Source organism: Ambystoma mexicanum, chromosome 10, assembly GCF_040938575.1.
Source record: "Ambystoma mexicanum isolate Mex_15411 chromosome 10, UKY_AmexF1_1, whole genome shotgun sequence".
Taxonomy (NCBI): domain Eukaryota; kingdom Metazoa; phylum Chordata; class Amphibia; order Caudata; family Ambystomatidae; genus Ambystoma; species Ambystoma mexicanum.
In genome coordinates this window covers 1,364,849,111-1,364,866,150 of record NC_090932.1, presented here as the reverse complement: position 1 = coordinate 1,364,866,150, position 17,040 = coordinate 1,364,849,111, and the positions used below count along the sequence as shown (strand labels likewise).

The following is a 17,040-nucleotide window of genomic DNA, read 5'->3' as shown; positions in this document are numbered from 1 at the left end:
GCCTGATGATCTGATAAAGCTAGATAGTAGTTGGGCAAGATCATCTCTGTGATGTGGAGTGAACACATCTGGAAACCAGAGTGTGCCCCTCAGCCCCCAAAAGGAAAGCAAGATGTAACAATTATCTCCAGCTATCCAGTTAGCTTTCAGAACCCCTTGGTCGGTCATACTACAATGGTTGACTCACTACCAACATCCTGAACATGAAACCTTGAAAAGAACAGCACATCTTAAAACACGTCCTTGCATCAGAAAGCAATTCTTTACATCAGAGTGCACTCTGATAATGAGTGATGTCTGCAACCCATAACATCAGAAGAGTCACAGGATTCAGGCTCCTATACAGAAGTTAAAATTAGCTTTGCCAATGCTTGCTTTTGTAATGGTGTATATGGAAATAAAAGCAGACACACTGACCCACAATGACCCTTGTGTACTGTGGTATGATGCACTTCCATGGTCAATTTGTAGTTAATGCATTGTGGTATATGGGCATGAGATGATACTCATCTACCCTTTTATTTGGAGCAGCAATTATGATTGCAGCTTGGTTAGCAGCTTGCACTCACTTTCTAGAGCAGGTAGATGCATATAACCTAACTCCCAACCCCTCACCACCATCATACTGGAACAGCAGGAGAAGATCTGCACTTGGAACCCCCTGTGTTGTTCCTATACAGCATCAAGTGTATGAGAGACACTGTGCACTCAGACAACTGTAGAGAATGTAGCCTCATATTGAGAGAGTGGATGAATGTCTGCACGCACCATTAGACATCATGGAGCGCTGAGAGACATCTGTCGAGGGCGGAGTGATGTCATGAAGAAGACATACAAGGACGTGCTGAAATGATATGAAAATACTTAAGAATGATGATGTAACTGATGCTGTAGGAGAAAAATGTACGACATGATAAAGTAATCATGTATGCAAAAAGAAGATGAAGTAACTTGTGGATCAATAAGTGTAAATAAGTAGTAACGTAAGGGAGATGAGATGTATAGAAGCTTGCTATAGATGACTATATAACAATGCTAAGACAGCCGTGATTGGAAAATGGACGCCGGCTCGTGTAAAGATCCATTTGAACTACCTCTGAAACAGATCAGCGCTGAAGAGTTCGGAGATGCTGGAAAACAGCTTTGTGCACAAACAAAGAGGAGTCTATGTGGGCCTAAGATAAAGGATGCTATTTCAAGCAATAACTGTAAAGCACAAAAGGAGGCAGACAGATAAAGCTATGACCATGAGACACTTTCCTCTTAGGTTAACAAAGATGAAAACATGTGCAAGAACCAAGTATTGGACAATTAATAATGAATAAGGCTCATACAAGATGGAGTGAGCAAGTCTCTAGAGACCAAAGGAGTAATAACATCCAGTTAAAGCGACAAAATAGCAGTAAATAGGAGGTTGAAATTGACAAATGTGCGGTCTCCTCACACGTGATGAAGAAGACGAAAACAAGGGCTCTGTTTTTCCTTTCCCGGTGGCCATTTTCTTGTTCTTTTTTTTCGAAACGCTGCAGTGTTTTGGGACAGAAAAAAACTGCTTTCAGTACTCCGGTCACGCAGATCTTACAGGCCGGGGTACTTATAGCAATATGCCCCTCGCGGCAGGGGCATTACCGAGTCAGGTAATGCCCCCACCGCTCGGGGCATATTGCTTAAGTATATACCGAATGCAGGCAATCAATCAAAATTAAAGTAATAAATACATAGTAAAGAAACGCCACAGTTGTAAAATGTACGATTTACTGAATGCATTAAAATTAAAAATGGTGGTGTGGATTGACTCCTGGGATGGAATGGACTTTGAAGTAACTCAGTTGATGAGGTTTCCTCAAAATGATGGGGCTGACACCAGGTTCAAACCTTGGTCCACATGTTATCACCCATGCACCAGGCATGATTTCGGCCCCACAGCCACCCCCTTGTACAGAGAGCAATGGGCATCTGTACACCTACGTCCTGGAAAGTAACGCTACATAACACTTTCCTCCTCCTCACCGTGCACTGATGGCCAGCGCAGATCATGAAGGTGTGAGTGCTTCCACCCACAATGAATTACAAGGAGCACTGAGCAGTAACATGATAAACAACATCTAGAAAGGCAATGCAAAACCAGTCTCAAAGCAGCTACAATATCCGTGGACGACGCTTGGCTGATTAATAAAGCATTATGTAGAAACCTTGCTCTCAGGTATTGTATATGGAATGTGCAACCTTCCAGGTATCACCTCATGTTTAATAATTGGGATTTCAAACAACCCTGAAAGCTGGTCTCCCTCAGCGGTACTCTATGAAGAGTCAATGTCCTGGGAACATATTGAGGTATTGCTTGAAAAGTAGGTGACTCCTGGTGTTCTCCTGTTGCAATGAAATTCATTGAAACAGGAGAACACAGGATGACATGCCGGATTTATGGAGATTGCAGCGTGCCTTCCTCTAAGCAAGATTACCTGTATACATTTATGGGCAAGACATTCCGACAATAACAGCTCCCGATACTTCTTAAAAGGGTTTTCTGATTTCACATCTCCAAACTTTATTTATCATGGAAGCACATTTCTTAGGATACAGGCTCGATTTTACAAGGTTCAAAGTGACTTTGCACTGGTGAAAAAAGGACTTTGCACTGCCGACACAAACCCTTTTTCATGGAACTGGGCAAAGTGTATTTTTGCAGTGCAAAGTCAGTGCAAAATCATTTTGTACTGCACACATGACTTTCTACTGACATTACACTGACTTTGCACTGCAAAAATACACTTTGCACAGTTTCATGAATCAGGGTTTTTGCCAGCAGTGTAAAGGCACATTTTAGCAGTTTAAAGTCACTTTGAACTGTGCCAATAATTCCATGAATCAGGCTCATAATGTTACCAACTAAAAGATGAGAATGGCGGCCGTGTGAGCATAAGGATTACTGTGTGGTTCCAACCAGTGTTTTGGTTACTTTGGATGTTGGATCCTGGAGTTACTGGATCTTTTATGCCAGATAGCTCCTGTGAAGGTTTTAACAGCAACCTGAAATTTTGTGAGATATTCAACTCTATTTACTACTGTAGTGGTGCCCACCTAACTTCTCCACATGTTCTGTCCAGATGCTGCCATTGCAGGGGTGGAGCAACCACGGTCTAAAAGTTTGACATTTTAATGAAAGTCCCTTCACTGCAAGCCCCATTGAATGCAGTTCGTATCAATTAACGGCTTTGGGGCCATTTCTTCCCAAGACTTCTCAGTAATGCTCAAACTCTGCCTGTGTGTTATTTTTGAAATATATTCCCCCCTTCTTCATTGGAAAATCAGTGCCTCGTCTTTATTGAACTTTTTGTTACTGTTTTTGTGTTTTACTGTTTTAGGGCTTTTAATAATTTTTCTTTATCATTTAAAGATGGCATTGTAATTTTTAGATGTTTCTTGTGTACTTTGGTTATTCAAGTGTCAGTATTCAACTCAATGCGTGTGTTTGTTGGTGAGTAGGACTGCATTGACAGGAATTCCTGAACCAAAAATATATCAGTTCCTCGCTTTTCAATTTTCAAGAAGTCCATTCCCACATATTTTAGCATATTTTTTCCAGAATTTGTATTTTTTATATGATCTCTCTTTCTCGTGCTCCCCCACTTTTCAGTTACCAAATAGCCTCACATTGCACTGAGCTCCTATCAGCCCGTTGTAAGGCCTTGCCATTACATCTCACAAGCACCGTCTGGAAGAACAAGTGTTGTCCCTTGTTACTGATGCCCAGCTCTTGCCAAGACCATGATGCTAGAATTTGTGAAACTTTCACTTTGAGACAGGGCAGCAATCTGGGAGTGCAGGAGAAACACCAGTCCTTGAGTGCACCTCAGGAACACAAATTAACCCCTCTGAATAACGGTTTCTACCAAATATGGTGGACCTGTATCCCATTGAGATGGAGTGAAGGTAGCACAAATCAAAACACCCAAAAGGGACTAACCACAGTTCTGGGACTCATATACTGACTTACTAATAATATTACAGTGAGTTAATGTATTATTCCTATGTTCAGATGAAACACTTGACATGTGACTGTGATCATATTGAGGTAAACAATATGGTTTGTCAAGTAAAGAGAAAATTTAATATTTAATGTAATTCTTCATTACAGAGCAACACCAGGACAATACACACACTATAACTCCTAATTCCAGATTTCATACGTTTCTAAGCACTGTAGTAAATGTGTCTCACAACAGTTAAAGGAGACATACATGCGTTTATTTGTTATAATTCAATATGTGTACACCCAAAATGCCCAGTTATGTGCTTTAACTAGGAGAAATCCCACCAAATAATAGAAATTGATATTTAGTGTGTAAGTATCCTCTAAATACATGTCTCTCCTTTGCAGATCTTTTTCATCCAGTTACCTGTCATTGGCATCCATTATGGTTATGGATACTCCGGGCTTCCAGAATCCACGCCACCAGAAAAAAGAACGAGCAGCCACATTTGAAGAACTTTGCCATAACTATGGACACGAGCGCTTGCAGTCTCTATTCTACAAGAGAACATTTGTAGCTGAAATGGAGAGATATCACGAGGTGAACAACATTAAGTTATCCCACCATCTTGTGATAAAAAAGAGATAAGAAATAATTCAAATGTGCCATTAAAAATTGGGTTGGACAAAAGTGATGATATAAGACAAATGGTTGGATTAGTATGAGTTGTGGCAAACTTGTGACACAATTAGTAAAGCCCAAACATATGTACTGAAAAGTACCTTTGGAGGTACATTTTTATATATCACTAGATGACATACCTCTCGACTTATTTAAAAATGTGCATGAATTCTTTCTGGGAAACCATTCTCACCTTATTTCGTTATTGTATTTACAGAATACAAAAATGTTCCTGATATTTGGCATTCTATGGTTTTTTCCCTTGTATAAGAAGGGACAACAAGATTTCCCCAATTCCTATAGGCCAATTACTCTGTTAAATTCCCGGTTTAATATTCGTGGCAGCGTCATCTTGGCTAGAATACAAGCTTGGGTATCTAGCAGAACTATTTTGTCCAAATTTCAGTTTGATTTTAGATAAGGCCTAGGTACTAATGAGAAGACTTTGAATCTGTATCTGGTAGAAGCAAGCTCACTTTAGATGAAGAAAGAGAAGGTTTAACTCTACTTTATAGACCTCAAAACTGCCTTTGACAATGTGAAAAGGGAGATGTTATGTCATTGTTTGAGGGACTATAACTGTCCAAAAGATCTAGTCTAAATTGTAATACTTATACACTAAATTCTTAGATCTTGAATCAAAAGTGGATGCAATGGGCACTGTACTCCCTGTAGAGACTGGCGTGAGATACGGATGTTTACTTGCCCCAATTCTGTTCTCATTATGCATTAATTGGCTTATGGACAGACTTGTGGCATGTCATGCAGCAGTCTGCCATTTCGGGAATGTATCTATCGCCATGCTGCATATACGGGTGACACAGTTTTATTCGACAGAACTCTGAGGTCTCTCCAAATGTTCATTAATTCATACATTGATTTTATGGATAGTCTGGACTTAGAAATTATTATCAATAAATTGTCCATAATGATTTGTCAGATGAATCCTGTAACAAGGCAGGTTGGTTCCACTGCTTCTTTTACTGTAACATGCTCAAAACTAACTCAGGTGACATCATATGATTACCTAAATGAGACCTTCACACCCTACCTTTTGGGTACAAGACACAGTACAAAAAAGCAAATAGTATAGCCCAAGCAATTTGGGGTGTGCTTCGGTTTGTGAAATCTTATAAATGCTTATCAATAGATATGATGTTAAAAATGTACACATCCAAAGTTACTGCTACAGCAAAATATGGAATGGGTCTTTGGGGCTAAAATGATCTGAAACAACTTCAAGTCCAGGAGAATATGTTTCTTTATTTCCTTTTCTTTTTTTAAATGTATTGGCATTTTGCATAAACAACAGACATACAACCTGCGCCCCTTCAAGGAACTTCCCCCATCCCTCCCCTTTTACCCCACTGTGTATAAATTAAGTCATAATACAGTAAAGTAGACGATAATACCATTGCAAGATATTAGAACTCAATCAAATGATTCCCAAAATTCAATGTTTTTGTGGACAAAACCTAACAATGTGATCCTCCTGCAAGCAGTTCAGCATCGTATTCCAATCTTTGGAAAAGTTAGAATGTTCCCCCTCTATGGAGTACATCACCCATTCCAAAGCCAAAATGTTCCAGACCTTGGTGACCCATTCGGTAATGCAGGGGGAATCCTTCCGTTTCCTTTTCTGTGCAATCACCAAACAAGCCGTTAACTGTAATATAAAAAAAGCCTTCAGAGTTTGTTTTGCACTCCATCGTAGCTGCTCTTCTATGGCTGCCAAAAGACAAGATCTCAAAGTCCTGGGTTCCTGTAAACTGAACAATCGAACCATATATTTATTACCTCCCCCCCAGTAATTCATCACCGCTGGGCAGCTTCACCAGATATGCTTCCAATCTCCTGCCCTTCCGCATTCTCTCCAGCATAAATCAGAGATAGAAGGGTACATTTTTCTTATGTGTGATTCCACTGCACCATTAATTTGGACCAAAACTCTCTCATTTGAAGTGACCTGGTAAGTATAGGTATTTTTTGCAATAATGCCTCCCAAGCCTCGTCTGGCACTGCCTCCCCCAATGTTAGTTGCCAGCATTGTTTAGACCATATCGATGTCTCCGGAGTTACATTAGCCATCAGCCATCAATTAATGCAAATTTGATATAAGGGCTTTATTTCCAGGACTCGATGTCACATATTTTTCAGAAGGAGTCAAATCTCTAGTTGCTATCTTCCGTATTGGTGGGACAAGAATCCAGTGTCTCACTTGAAAATATTGGAAACAACGGGTTTCCCACAAGGCAAGCTCTTGTTTGTATTGCATAAATGATTTGGAATCACTCCCCTGAAACATGTCTCTCACTATAACACACACCCCTCTCTTCCACTCCACAATGGCATTAGATTCAAGCCTGGGGGTGAATTGGGGATTACAAAATAAGGAAGTCAAAGGAGTCGAGTTGATTCTACCCAACCAGGATATTGTAAGGGGGCCCCACTTCAATAGTTGAGATTCAATTGCTTTCAACTTAGTGGGATAGTTAGCGTTGTAGAGCCAATCCATTGTGGGAGTTATGGGTACCCCTAACAATTTAATCTCTTCCTGTGCCCACCCAAATTGTGTACACAACCTTTAGCGCCTGCACCTCTCAGGGGGGATAGATAGAATCAAGACCTCCGATTTTGTTTTATTTATTTTTAATCCTGCAACTTTTCCAAAGTTCGCAAATTCTCAGGTTTCCGCTTGTAAAGCATTTAAGGGATCGGACGCCACCAGGAGCATATCATCAGAATATGCCATGTTTTCATGTAAAATACCCCCAAAATGGATCCACCTGATCTCCTCTGTCTGCCTAACTTTGGCGAGTAATGGTAACAAATGAATTGCATACAACAATAGGGATAGGGGACACCCTTGTTTTGTCCCGCCTTGTAAGAGAATAGGGGAGAATAGCTGGCCGTTGATTAATAATCTCGCTAAGGGTTGCCTATAGTTAGCTCTAATTATATCTATTATTTTGGGACCAACCACCATCTTTGCCAAAGTAAGAAAGAGAAACAACCACTCCAGCCGGTCATAAAAATGTTTGGCACATTCTATAAACATTATCATGCGTCTGTCAGGATTTAATAAAACCTGTCTGGTCTGGATGTATTAACGATGGGAGTAGATCCTCCATCCTGTTGGCTAAGCCGCTGGTGTAAATCTTGGCATCAACATTCATTAAAGCAACAGGACTGTATGACCCACAATTAGTCGGGTCCTTGCCTGGCTTATGAAACAAGACTATTTTTGCCTCCTCTGTGGTAGAGGAGATGCCTCCCGAAAGGGTAAATTACTTATATATAATTGGGTAAATTTAGGCATTAGTATATTATGATATGCTTTATGAAACACTGCCGGGTACCCATCAGGCGCGGGTGACTTGTTTAGCGAGAGATTGCGAATCTACCACAGTACTTCCTCATGAGTGATATCACATTCTAGCCACTCACTATCTGTCTGCGCGAGGTAGGGAAGGGCAACCATCTCCAAATATTCCAGTTGAGAGTGTAAAACTGGGAGTTCCGGTTCGAATAACTTTGTATAAAATGCCTGGAATTGTGTAAGAATGTGAGACGTTTCCATAGCCACCTCACCAGAAGGAAGCCGAATCCGCTCTATAGTTCGGGAGGCCGCTCTCTGGTGAAGTTGGGCTTTTAAAAGTCCATCTGTTTTATTAGCTTTAATATAATACTTTTGTTTAAGAATGAGCAGAGAATTCTCTGCTTTCTTGGTCTGACAGAGATTATTCCTCCCGGCAGCAGCTTTGAACTTTTTCGTATAGACGGACTGGTGTTTGTTTCCATCTTTTTAAGTACCTGTTTAAGATCCTCCTCTAATTCAGCTTCCAAGGCCATTTTCTGCTTGTGTCTGGTGACCTCCTCCACTATCAAGTCGCCCCTCATCGTGGCCTTAAACGCATCCCAAATTACACTCATTGTGCTATCCCCAACAAGGTGATGCTGCAAGGGATCTAGCATTTGCTTTTCTATTTTCTACTTTTCACCGGATCTTGCAATAATTCTGAATGGAATCTCCATGTCCAGAGTTTTTGTAGTCTAACGTTATCGGTGCGTGATCCAACAGTGTAATTGTATGGGTCGTAATTTGGGTGATATTACCAATCAGTGAACTAGAGGCACAGACATAATCTATGTGTGAGAACTAACAATGCACGTGTGAATACAAATTGTAGCACTTTTCCTTCTCCCTAAGAGTGAGCCAGACATCCACCAGGGATAATTGTGCAAATCTTTGTTGTAGTACATCGGAAGGAGGTGCTTGGGCATATCAAGTAACTATGCTTTGATCTGTAAGCGGGCCCCAAGCCATGGCATTTTAAATACCCTAAAAGTTGTGTCTACGCTTCCATGAAGGATTCAAGATGCCCCAGAGTGAATTTCAAAAATCCTTCCTGACCTGAGCCTCAATTGTGGCCACCATCAATATAATGACATTTAACTCTAAGATCAAGACAATATACCTGCACTCCCTAGGTGACATTGGGCCTCATTACACGGTAGGCGGTAAGGGTTTACCGGTACCGGTATTTTACCGGTACCGGTAAATCCTTACTGCCTTACTACGAGGTCCCTTTGCGGGTTGGGGAATTTAACGCCTGCTTTTTGCATTTGGTTAAAAATCCAAGCCGCAAAGGGACCAGGGTGCTAATTACGGTACCGGAATTTGCGGTACCGTAACTGCACCTTCCCCATTCCCATTATGCCCTATGGGGCAAAAATGGGCATGGGGAAGGGCAATGGAGGAAGGAGGAATTACCGCCTCCCCAACCTTGGAATAGAGCGGTAATTCCCCTTTCCTCCAAGGCGGTACCGGTAAATTACCGGCATGAACCATGGCGCTAATAGCGCCATGGTTTACCGCCTACCGTGTAATGAGGCCCATTGTGTACAATACTTTTAAATGGGTACCAGCCCTAATTGCAATTAACACACCAGCCCTCAGCATTTGCTTGAATAATTACAGGATACTAACTCAAGCATCATTTTAGGCCCTCTAAGTCGGGATTCCCAGTCCTCCTTTTGTGCCCCTTTATATTTCTTTCTCTTTCGATCAGACAAGGAGTATTCTCCTAATTTTGGTTGCTTGAGACAAATTTCCATCAAGGCCTCAGCTCCTTCCTTTAATCTAATAGCTCCCTCATCCTCAATTTGAAGCAATGCGATCCCTTCTTCACAGGATGTTATTCTATGCTGTTTTCCTTTCAATGAAAAAAGCAGATGAAAAGGAAAGGTCCATCTGTACTTGATTCTGCATGCTTGGAGATTTTTAAGCACTAGCTGCATGTTCTGGCATTTCTGGAGAGTCATAAGTGAGAAATCCTGATACAGTTGAATTTCTATCCCATTATACGTTATCGGCGTTGCAGTGTGTGCCTCTCTCAATACCTGCTCCTTTTGTGGGTAGAGTGCACAAGCTGCTAATACAACACAGGGACAAGCTCCCAGTTCAGACCTCTTTGGACCCATCCTATGAACCCGATCAAGTAACCTAGGTTGAGTAACCTAGGTTGTAAATATTTAAACTTCATGGTTTAGAGTCTGGAATCAGTGTTCTAGCTGCTTGTTTTAAAATTACAAGTTTATTTAAACCAAGAAAAAATGCAACAAAATGACATTTAATTTTAGGCCTGACTCCAAGCCAAACCACAAACAACTTCCCCCACAGGGACCATGCACCTCCCTTCTGCTCTCTAGACCAGGAACTCTCACCCTTGTGTTGATTAAGAGGGGAGGGGAACTTGGGCTGCTTTGGAAAGAGCATAATGGACTTCCCCCAAAGGATTAAGAGGGGAGGGGAACTTGGGCTGCTGTGAAAAGAGCACAATGGACTTCCCCCAAGGCAAGGAGATGCTAATCTGGAAGGATCGTAAATGGCCTCTGCCAGAAGGAAGTGGCCGGGGATTGCTTCTGAGCTGCAAGAAGGAGAAGGAGGTGGGGACAGACAGCCTTTTGTTGATTCACAATGGACAAAAAGCATATTTCTAAAAAGACTGATAATTTACTGTGTACAATTGTAAAAAAATATGGAAACCCTGGACTTCTGAACCTAATTTTTGGCTGCACATTTTAAGAGGAGCCAGAACTCTCTGCTATGTTCTGGGAAGTAACTGTAGAAATGGTGGTTTTATACCATATGTAATGATGTCAAAAGCATGAAATTTCACATGCTTATGCCCATATGCAATGCGCACAGTTGTACACATTTTTGGATAAACTAGATATTGTGTTCCGGCCCAAAAGGGCAAAATTCTGTCAAAAGCCGACACTAGATCCTACAATGACAGGGCTTGGAAGAGCATCTGCTCCACAAAATATGTGATCTACATATGTTATTGTTATAAAGTTTGCAAATTGCGGTACCATAATTAGCTCCACTGGTCTCTTTGTGGGTTGGTTTTTAACGCCTGCAAAAAGCAGGCGTTAAATTCCCCAACCCGCAAAGGGACCTCGTAGTAAGGCGGTAAGGATTTACCGGTACCGGTAAAATACTGGTACCGGTAAACCCTTACTGCCATCCGTGTAATGAGGCCCAATGTATTCTATGAAATATTTTTTATGTTAACAAGCAAGGAGGTTTTACTGTTTTAAAATCTGATTCTTTAGACATGGAGTGATGTTGCGCAGGTGTGGAAACCTCTGCATCGTTGTGGCGCTGCCAAAGGCTTAATATTCTGACTCTTGTAGATTAAGTTTATTTGATGAATTAGACCTGCATTACCCCACCTGAAAGAGACAGATACTATTGATCGAAACCATTGGCATGGGGGGCAACTGTTGCAATAGAGCCACCATCAAAACAATCAGCATCCGCCATTGCTGATCTACGCATTATACACCTGGGTCCGGCGCAGATTGATTGAATACATTGCTTTCATGCAGTGATGGGTGCAGATAACTGAAAAAAACAACAACATGCATTATGTGAGCCACTGATAGATTTAGGGGAAGCGTCTGACAAATGGAACATAGTTTTGCGGACAACAATGTGTATTGGACAAGTCTATTTCTTAACAATGAGAATATTCTGTGTTTAATGATAATGAAGTGGAATGTAAATATAATCATTTCGAAGTGCAAAAATGTTTAACAGCCATTCCAACACCATCCCAAAAATACCTATGGTACCATGGGAAATTGAAAAATATAATAATAATAAACAGTGCCCAAACAATGTTTCCCAACTGCAGGGTGTGCCTACCAGGAGACCTATCCTTCACTGAATTTTCTCTCAGCTCCAACTTTAATTGTGGCCAACATGCACCTAATCCTTCTATTTTTGTTTAAATATCTACCGTGCAAAACATATGGGTTAGTCGATAAAACTCGCAAAACAAGCCCTTATTCCCACACCTATATTGAAGGATGACATTTTGGTGAAAGAAATGGCTTGACTTTTTGGTGAGTTGGTTATTCTTTCATATAAATGTTTTGTACCATGACGAGATATTTAGATATAAAAAAAAGTCTGTTTTCAAATAATCGATCAAGCAGATGAAAAATATAAGTTGACTATGTTTGAATCAAAACAATGAGGGATATGTTGAAAACATCTGCATAGAAAGGGACACAATCGGAATTACGATTATCATGCTTCTAATGCATGCTTCTAATGCATGCAAATAGAGTGTATCAGTGTGAAGAAACACCTGATTCCTAGGCATGCAGTTTTCTTAAGACTTGCATGGATCAGTCTAGAGTTCCTCCTTTGATAATCAAGGACCAGTGGTATTCCTCAGAGAAGTCATTGCGCTGTACCAAACATCAGACTTGCTTGTGGAGGCTGACCAATGCAGTGATGCAGATTGCAAACGGTGGCTCTCCAGATGTTTGCGACTACAATTCTTGCAACCCCTCCTCAACAAGATCAATGGTTAGGGATCTTAGGAGCAGTAGTCTAACCATATCTACAGAGCTGCAGGATACAGATCGCTGATATAGGGCCTGCTTCACAGAACGTTTTCCAATGGGGGTGTGCCATTATAAAACGTGTCTGTGAATTAGGCCCATAGTGTTTTCTTAAAGGAACACACACAACACAACAGGAAATGTGGATTCCTAAGGAAAACAAAAATAATAGCAGAATATCAGTTGAAGTGGTTCATCTACATTTTGTATTGAAGCATCTAACCTTCATTCTCCATGACTGTCAAGTGAATGAAACACTCCAGACACATTATGTGATTATGCCTAGGCGTGAAAATGCCAATAGGGTTAGTATCTTCAAGTGCCCTGAATGTTAATGACACGAAGGAAGTTTCACAAATTCATGGCAGAAATGCGAATCATAGTCTAAAATGACTGAACAAACATGTTTGGACCATTGGAGCAGTGGACACGTTTGGTCAGGGGACACAGTGTCAAGTGTAAATGAATGAACTTGTGAACATTGCCGTTAAAGTACACGTCTCTGATAACTTTACTGCTAAATTCATTGATATGAACTGCAATCGCTGTGTGTGTGTGCGCGCGTAGGTAGTGAAAATTACGTATCAGTCAGTTTGCCACAATACCCTTCTCCTACGAGCACCACCTTTGAAGGATGTTGCGGGTACAATGGCTTTCCAAATTGCCTGCTAAGTGGTTACACTTGTAACTGTAGAGAAAGATTGGGAACATATAAGTGTTGTTTCCAACACAGCTCTTCTTGTATGACATTATGTAGCTCATTTTGGAAGACCCCATAGCGTAAATTGAGGTGCTAAGGACAGGTGTAGCACAGTTATGCCTGTTTTAACGCCTCCAAGAACACCACTGTCAAATTTCATTGTTTTTGAAGGCGAGGGGCAGCAGTGCAACATGAGTTACATTTCCAACTGCGCCTTACAAAAGAATTAGATGTTGATGCTTGCATGAAACCATTGATTTCCTATGGAAACGGCCTGCTTTTTGCACCAGCACAAAGCAGGCGTTTTCTATAGAAAATTATAGAAAATTATTGTAAACGCTGACATTCTGCCATGTCGGTCACCGTTTATTTTTAATTGTTAGCGCTGCTTGCTGACGCTTACAATTAAAAGTAAATTCTTCCTGGAATGTGAGCATGCGGGCAGCGTTTACGTCATTTCCCTTGCTGAGTGCAAATGTGAACGGCAAAAGGTTTAAATGCTTGTAAAAAACTCAGGACATCCTGTCCTCACTCTCCTCCTATCACCTCCTCCCTCCTTCTCTGCCTTTCCCCATTTCTCTGCTGACAAGGTTTCCAGACAAGTCCGATCTATGAAAGTCTTGTCGAAACAGGTTCACCCCTGTTCCTCCAAAACTATCAAGGACCACATTGACTCCCTGGCTCCTGCCCTGGCTGACTTCTGCAATCACTCCTTCGCCACTGGAGTCTTCCCTTCCCCCCTTAAGCACTCCCTTGTGCACCCTCTTCTTAAGAAACCCTCTTCCGACCCCTCCTGCCCGGCTAACTATCGCCCAATCTCCATCACTCCCTTCCTGTGCAAGCGCCTGAAGAAACTGGCCATCTCCCAGCTTAATCTCCATGCTGAATCTGTGGGTTGTCTTCATGACCATCAGTCTGGCTTCAAAGCTGCCATAAGTACGGACACTGCTCTCCTGAACATCCGTGAAGACCTGCTCTCCAACCTTGACTCTAACATTCCATGTGTTCTCATCTTGCTTGATCTCTCTTCTGCCTTTGATACTGTCAACCATGCCATCCTGCTCAACCGTCTCTGTGATAGCCTGGGTATCACTGGTCAGGCTCTGGTGTGGCTGACCTCTTTCCTCTCCAATCGACCCTCCCAGGTCCAACTTGGGTCCTTCCTCACTGACATCTTTTTCTCTACCTGTGGTGTCCTCCAGGGATCTAACCTCTCTCCCTGGCTGTTCAACCAATATCTGGCACTCCTTGCCCACCTCATCGCCGCTCTCTACCCCAACTTTCAGTGCTATGCAGATGATACCCAGCTCATTTTCAGGCTATCCTCGGCCTCCTCCTCTCCCTCCCTCATCTCTGACTGTCTGTCTGCTATCCAGGAGTGGTGTGCCGCCAAGGACCTCTGCCTTAATGCCAGTAAAACTGAGATTCTACTCATCGGCACACCCACTCCCTCCTTCCCTGCAGCTCTATGGCCGGCCTCTCTTGGCCCTCTTCCTGCTCCTACCTGCAAAGCAAAAAACTTCAGGGTCATCTTTGACTCCACACTCTCCTTCTCTCCTCACATTTCTGACGTCTAAAAGAAGTCACTTTACCAGCTGCACCTCCTCAGAGGTAATCTTCCTTTCCTCTCCTTTCCCCAGAAGCTCACTGTCTCCAGAGCCCTGGTTCTCTCTAAGCTGGACTACTGTAACAGCCTCTATCTAAATCTGCCTGCCTCTACTCTCCGCCTTCTGCAACTCATCCAGAATAGGACTGCAAGACTTGTACTTGGCCTCAAGCCCAGGGACCATATCTCTCCAGGACTGAAATCTCTGCACTGACTCCCAGTGGCTGCGAGGATTAAGTTCAAAACCCTCTGCATTGTTCACAAGGCCTTCTGGGGCCTGGGGCCGAAATAACCTTCAACTCTCTCTTCCTAAATATCTTCCTTCTCGAGCTCTTCGCTCATCCGCCTCCAACTCCCTCAGGGTCAGCCGCTTCTCCAAGCAATGATTTAGGGGTAGATATCTCTCCTCGGCTGGGGTCTCCCTCTGGAACAGCCTTCCTGCCTCCCTGAAACTTGAGGAGAACCATCTCCGGTTCCGGAAGCACCTCAAAACCTTCCTCTTTGCTTCTGCTTTCTCTCCCCCTCTCCCCTGCTAAATTCCTGATTGAAACTGCATTGAATCTGCACTGGGCCACTCTCACTGTTCTCGGTCCCTGGCCCAGCCACTTGCCCCCTGCTCTGCCTCCTTGTCAACCCCTGCACTGCAGGACTGTCTCTGCATCCCTACAGCCCCCGTCCCAGTACTTGTCTGCACTTACCTTGCATTTGCCACCAGCTGGCCCTTATTATTTATCTTGTTATTCTACTACCCCTGGACTGCACTTTCCCCTCTACCATTCCCCTTGCACTTTCCCTTCCACTCTCCCCATGTACTTGCGCGATCTGAATGACACCTGGCCTAGTTTGATCGTTGTCTGTCTTCCCTTGTCCCCCCTCCCTGCCTCGTCGTGCCTTGAAACACTAGTGTATAGGCGTGTTATAAATGCCATATCATATCATATGATATCGTGTGATGGTTTATGCCCATTACATTGGCACCCCTAAGTGCAAATTACAACAATTTTGTGGTGCAGTCTTTTCTATGGCTCAGTGCAAATGTACCAGGTCCCTGCTGTCAAATTACAACGAGGAGCAAAATGAGCTCCCTTGCTTCGTTTTATTCCATTGTGCCTTTAGCATGTTTTAGATACATTAAAAAGGAAGACAAATGAACAATATGCAGTAGAACTTTATTGCACACACTATGAATAGAGCTTGATGTTTGCACTTTATAAGTGAGGGCTCTATCTTAAAGCCAAGATAAAGGGTCCATGTTTCATGGCTTTTCTTTCATCCTCTGATGACATGCTGAACACAGAGAAGAAAACCAGTCTGATGCTAAATGGGGAACCGTAGGGACTTAAGAAACCCTTAATTATTATCAGCTGTCCATAATTAAAAAAAGAGCATCATTCACTTTGCATGTAATGCTTCAAATGAGTAATGTCTTCAGTTTTATTTTACAGCTATGCTAATTTTATGATATTATATGGCCTTTATAACGTGCATGTACACAAGTGTTTCTAGGCGCAACACGACAGAGGGAGGACGAGACAAACGATCTTACTAGGCCTTGTTTAATTCAGATTGTGCAAGTGTGACAGCATAAAAGTGCAGGGGGAAGGGAGAGGGGAAAGTGCCAGGGAGAGGGAATGGGGATGGTAAACTATAGGTATATTATGAAGTACACCTTATGGCCCAAAGGTCCACCATGGCACTTGTGACCAGAACCGTTTTACCAATTAAATAAAATACACTTCAAAGCATTCTGCATTGCCCACTAAGGTCTTCAGGGCAGTGGAGACAAAATCACCCAAGCACATATCACCCAATCCCAACCAAGGAAGATACTAAGTTGCAATGCCAATGTACTACATGGAAATATGCACTATACTAGAGAAAGACATAGAGGTACAGACTTCTATAACACAGGGTCCAATCTCTTGTCCAAAGGAAACTTGCAGAATTGAGGACCACCATGATGTCAAGAAAATGCTAAAGATTGAGCTCTTCAATGCTTAATCATAAAAAAAACAACAACCATAAACCGACTGATGCCGTACATTAACCAGCAATCCAAGACAGAGATCAAGACAACTACCAAATTAATTAACAGAAAGGACTACGGGTCCACCTCCAACCCAACTCATAGGAATGCCATAGCACCCTCACATTCC

The 17,040-nt window shown here is 42.3% G+C and overlaps 1 protein-coding gene across 1 annotated transcript in view; it reads left to right on the top strand.

Moving 5' to 3' along the window:
* MYO18B (myosin XVIIIB) overlaps positions 1–17,040 on the top strand; it is a 1,784,667-nt gene that overhangs the window by 447,855 nt on the left and 1,319,772 nt on the right. Inside the window, exon 15 of the mRNA XM_069620271.1 lies at positions 4,382–4,574. Coding sequence (XP_069476372.1) covers positions 4,382–4,574 — 193 coding nt within the window. The remainder of the gene's footprint in view (positions 1–4,381; positions 4,575–17,040) is intronic.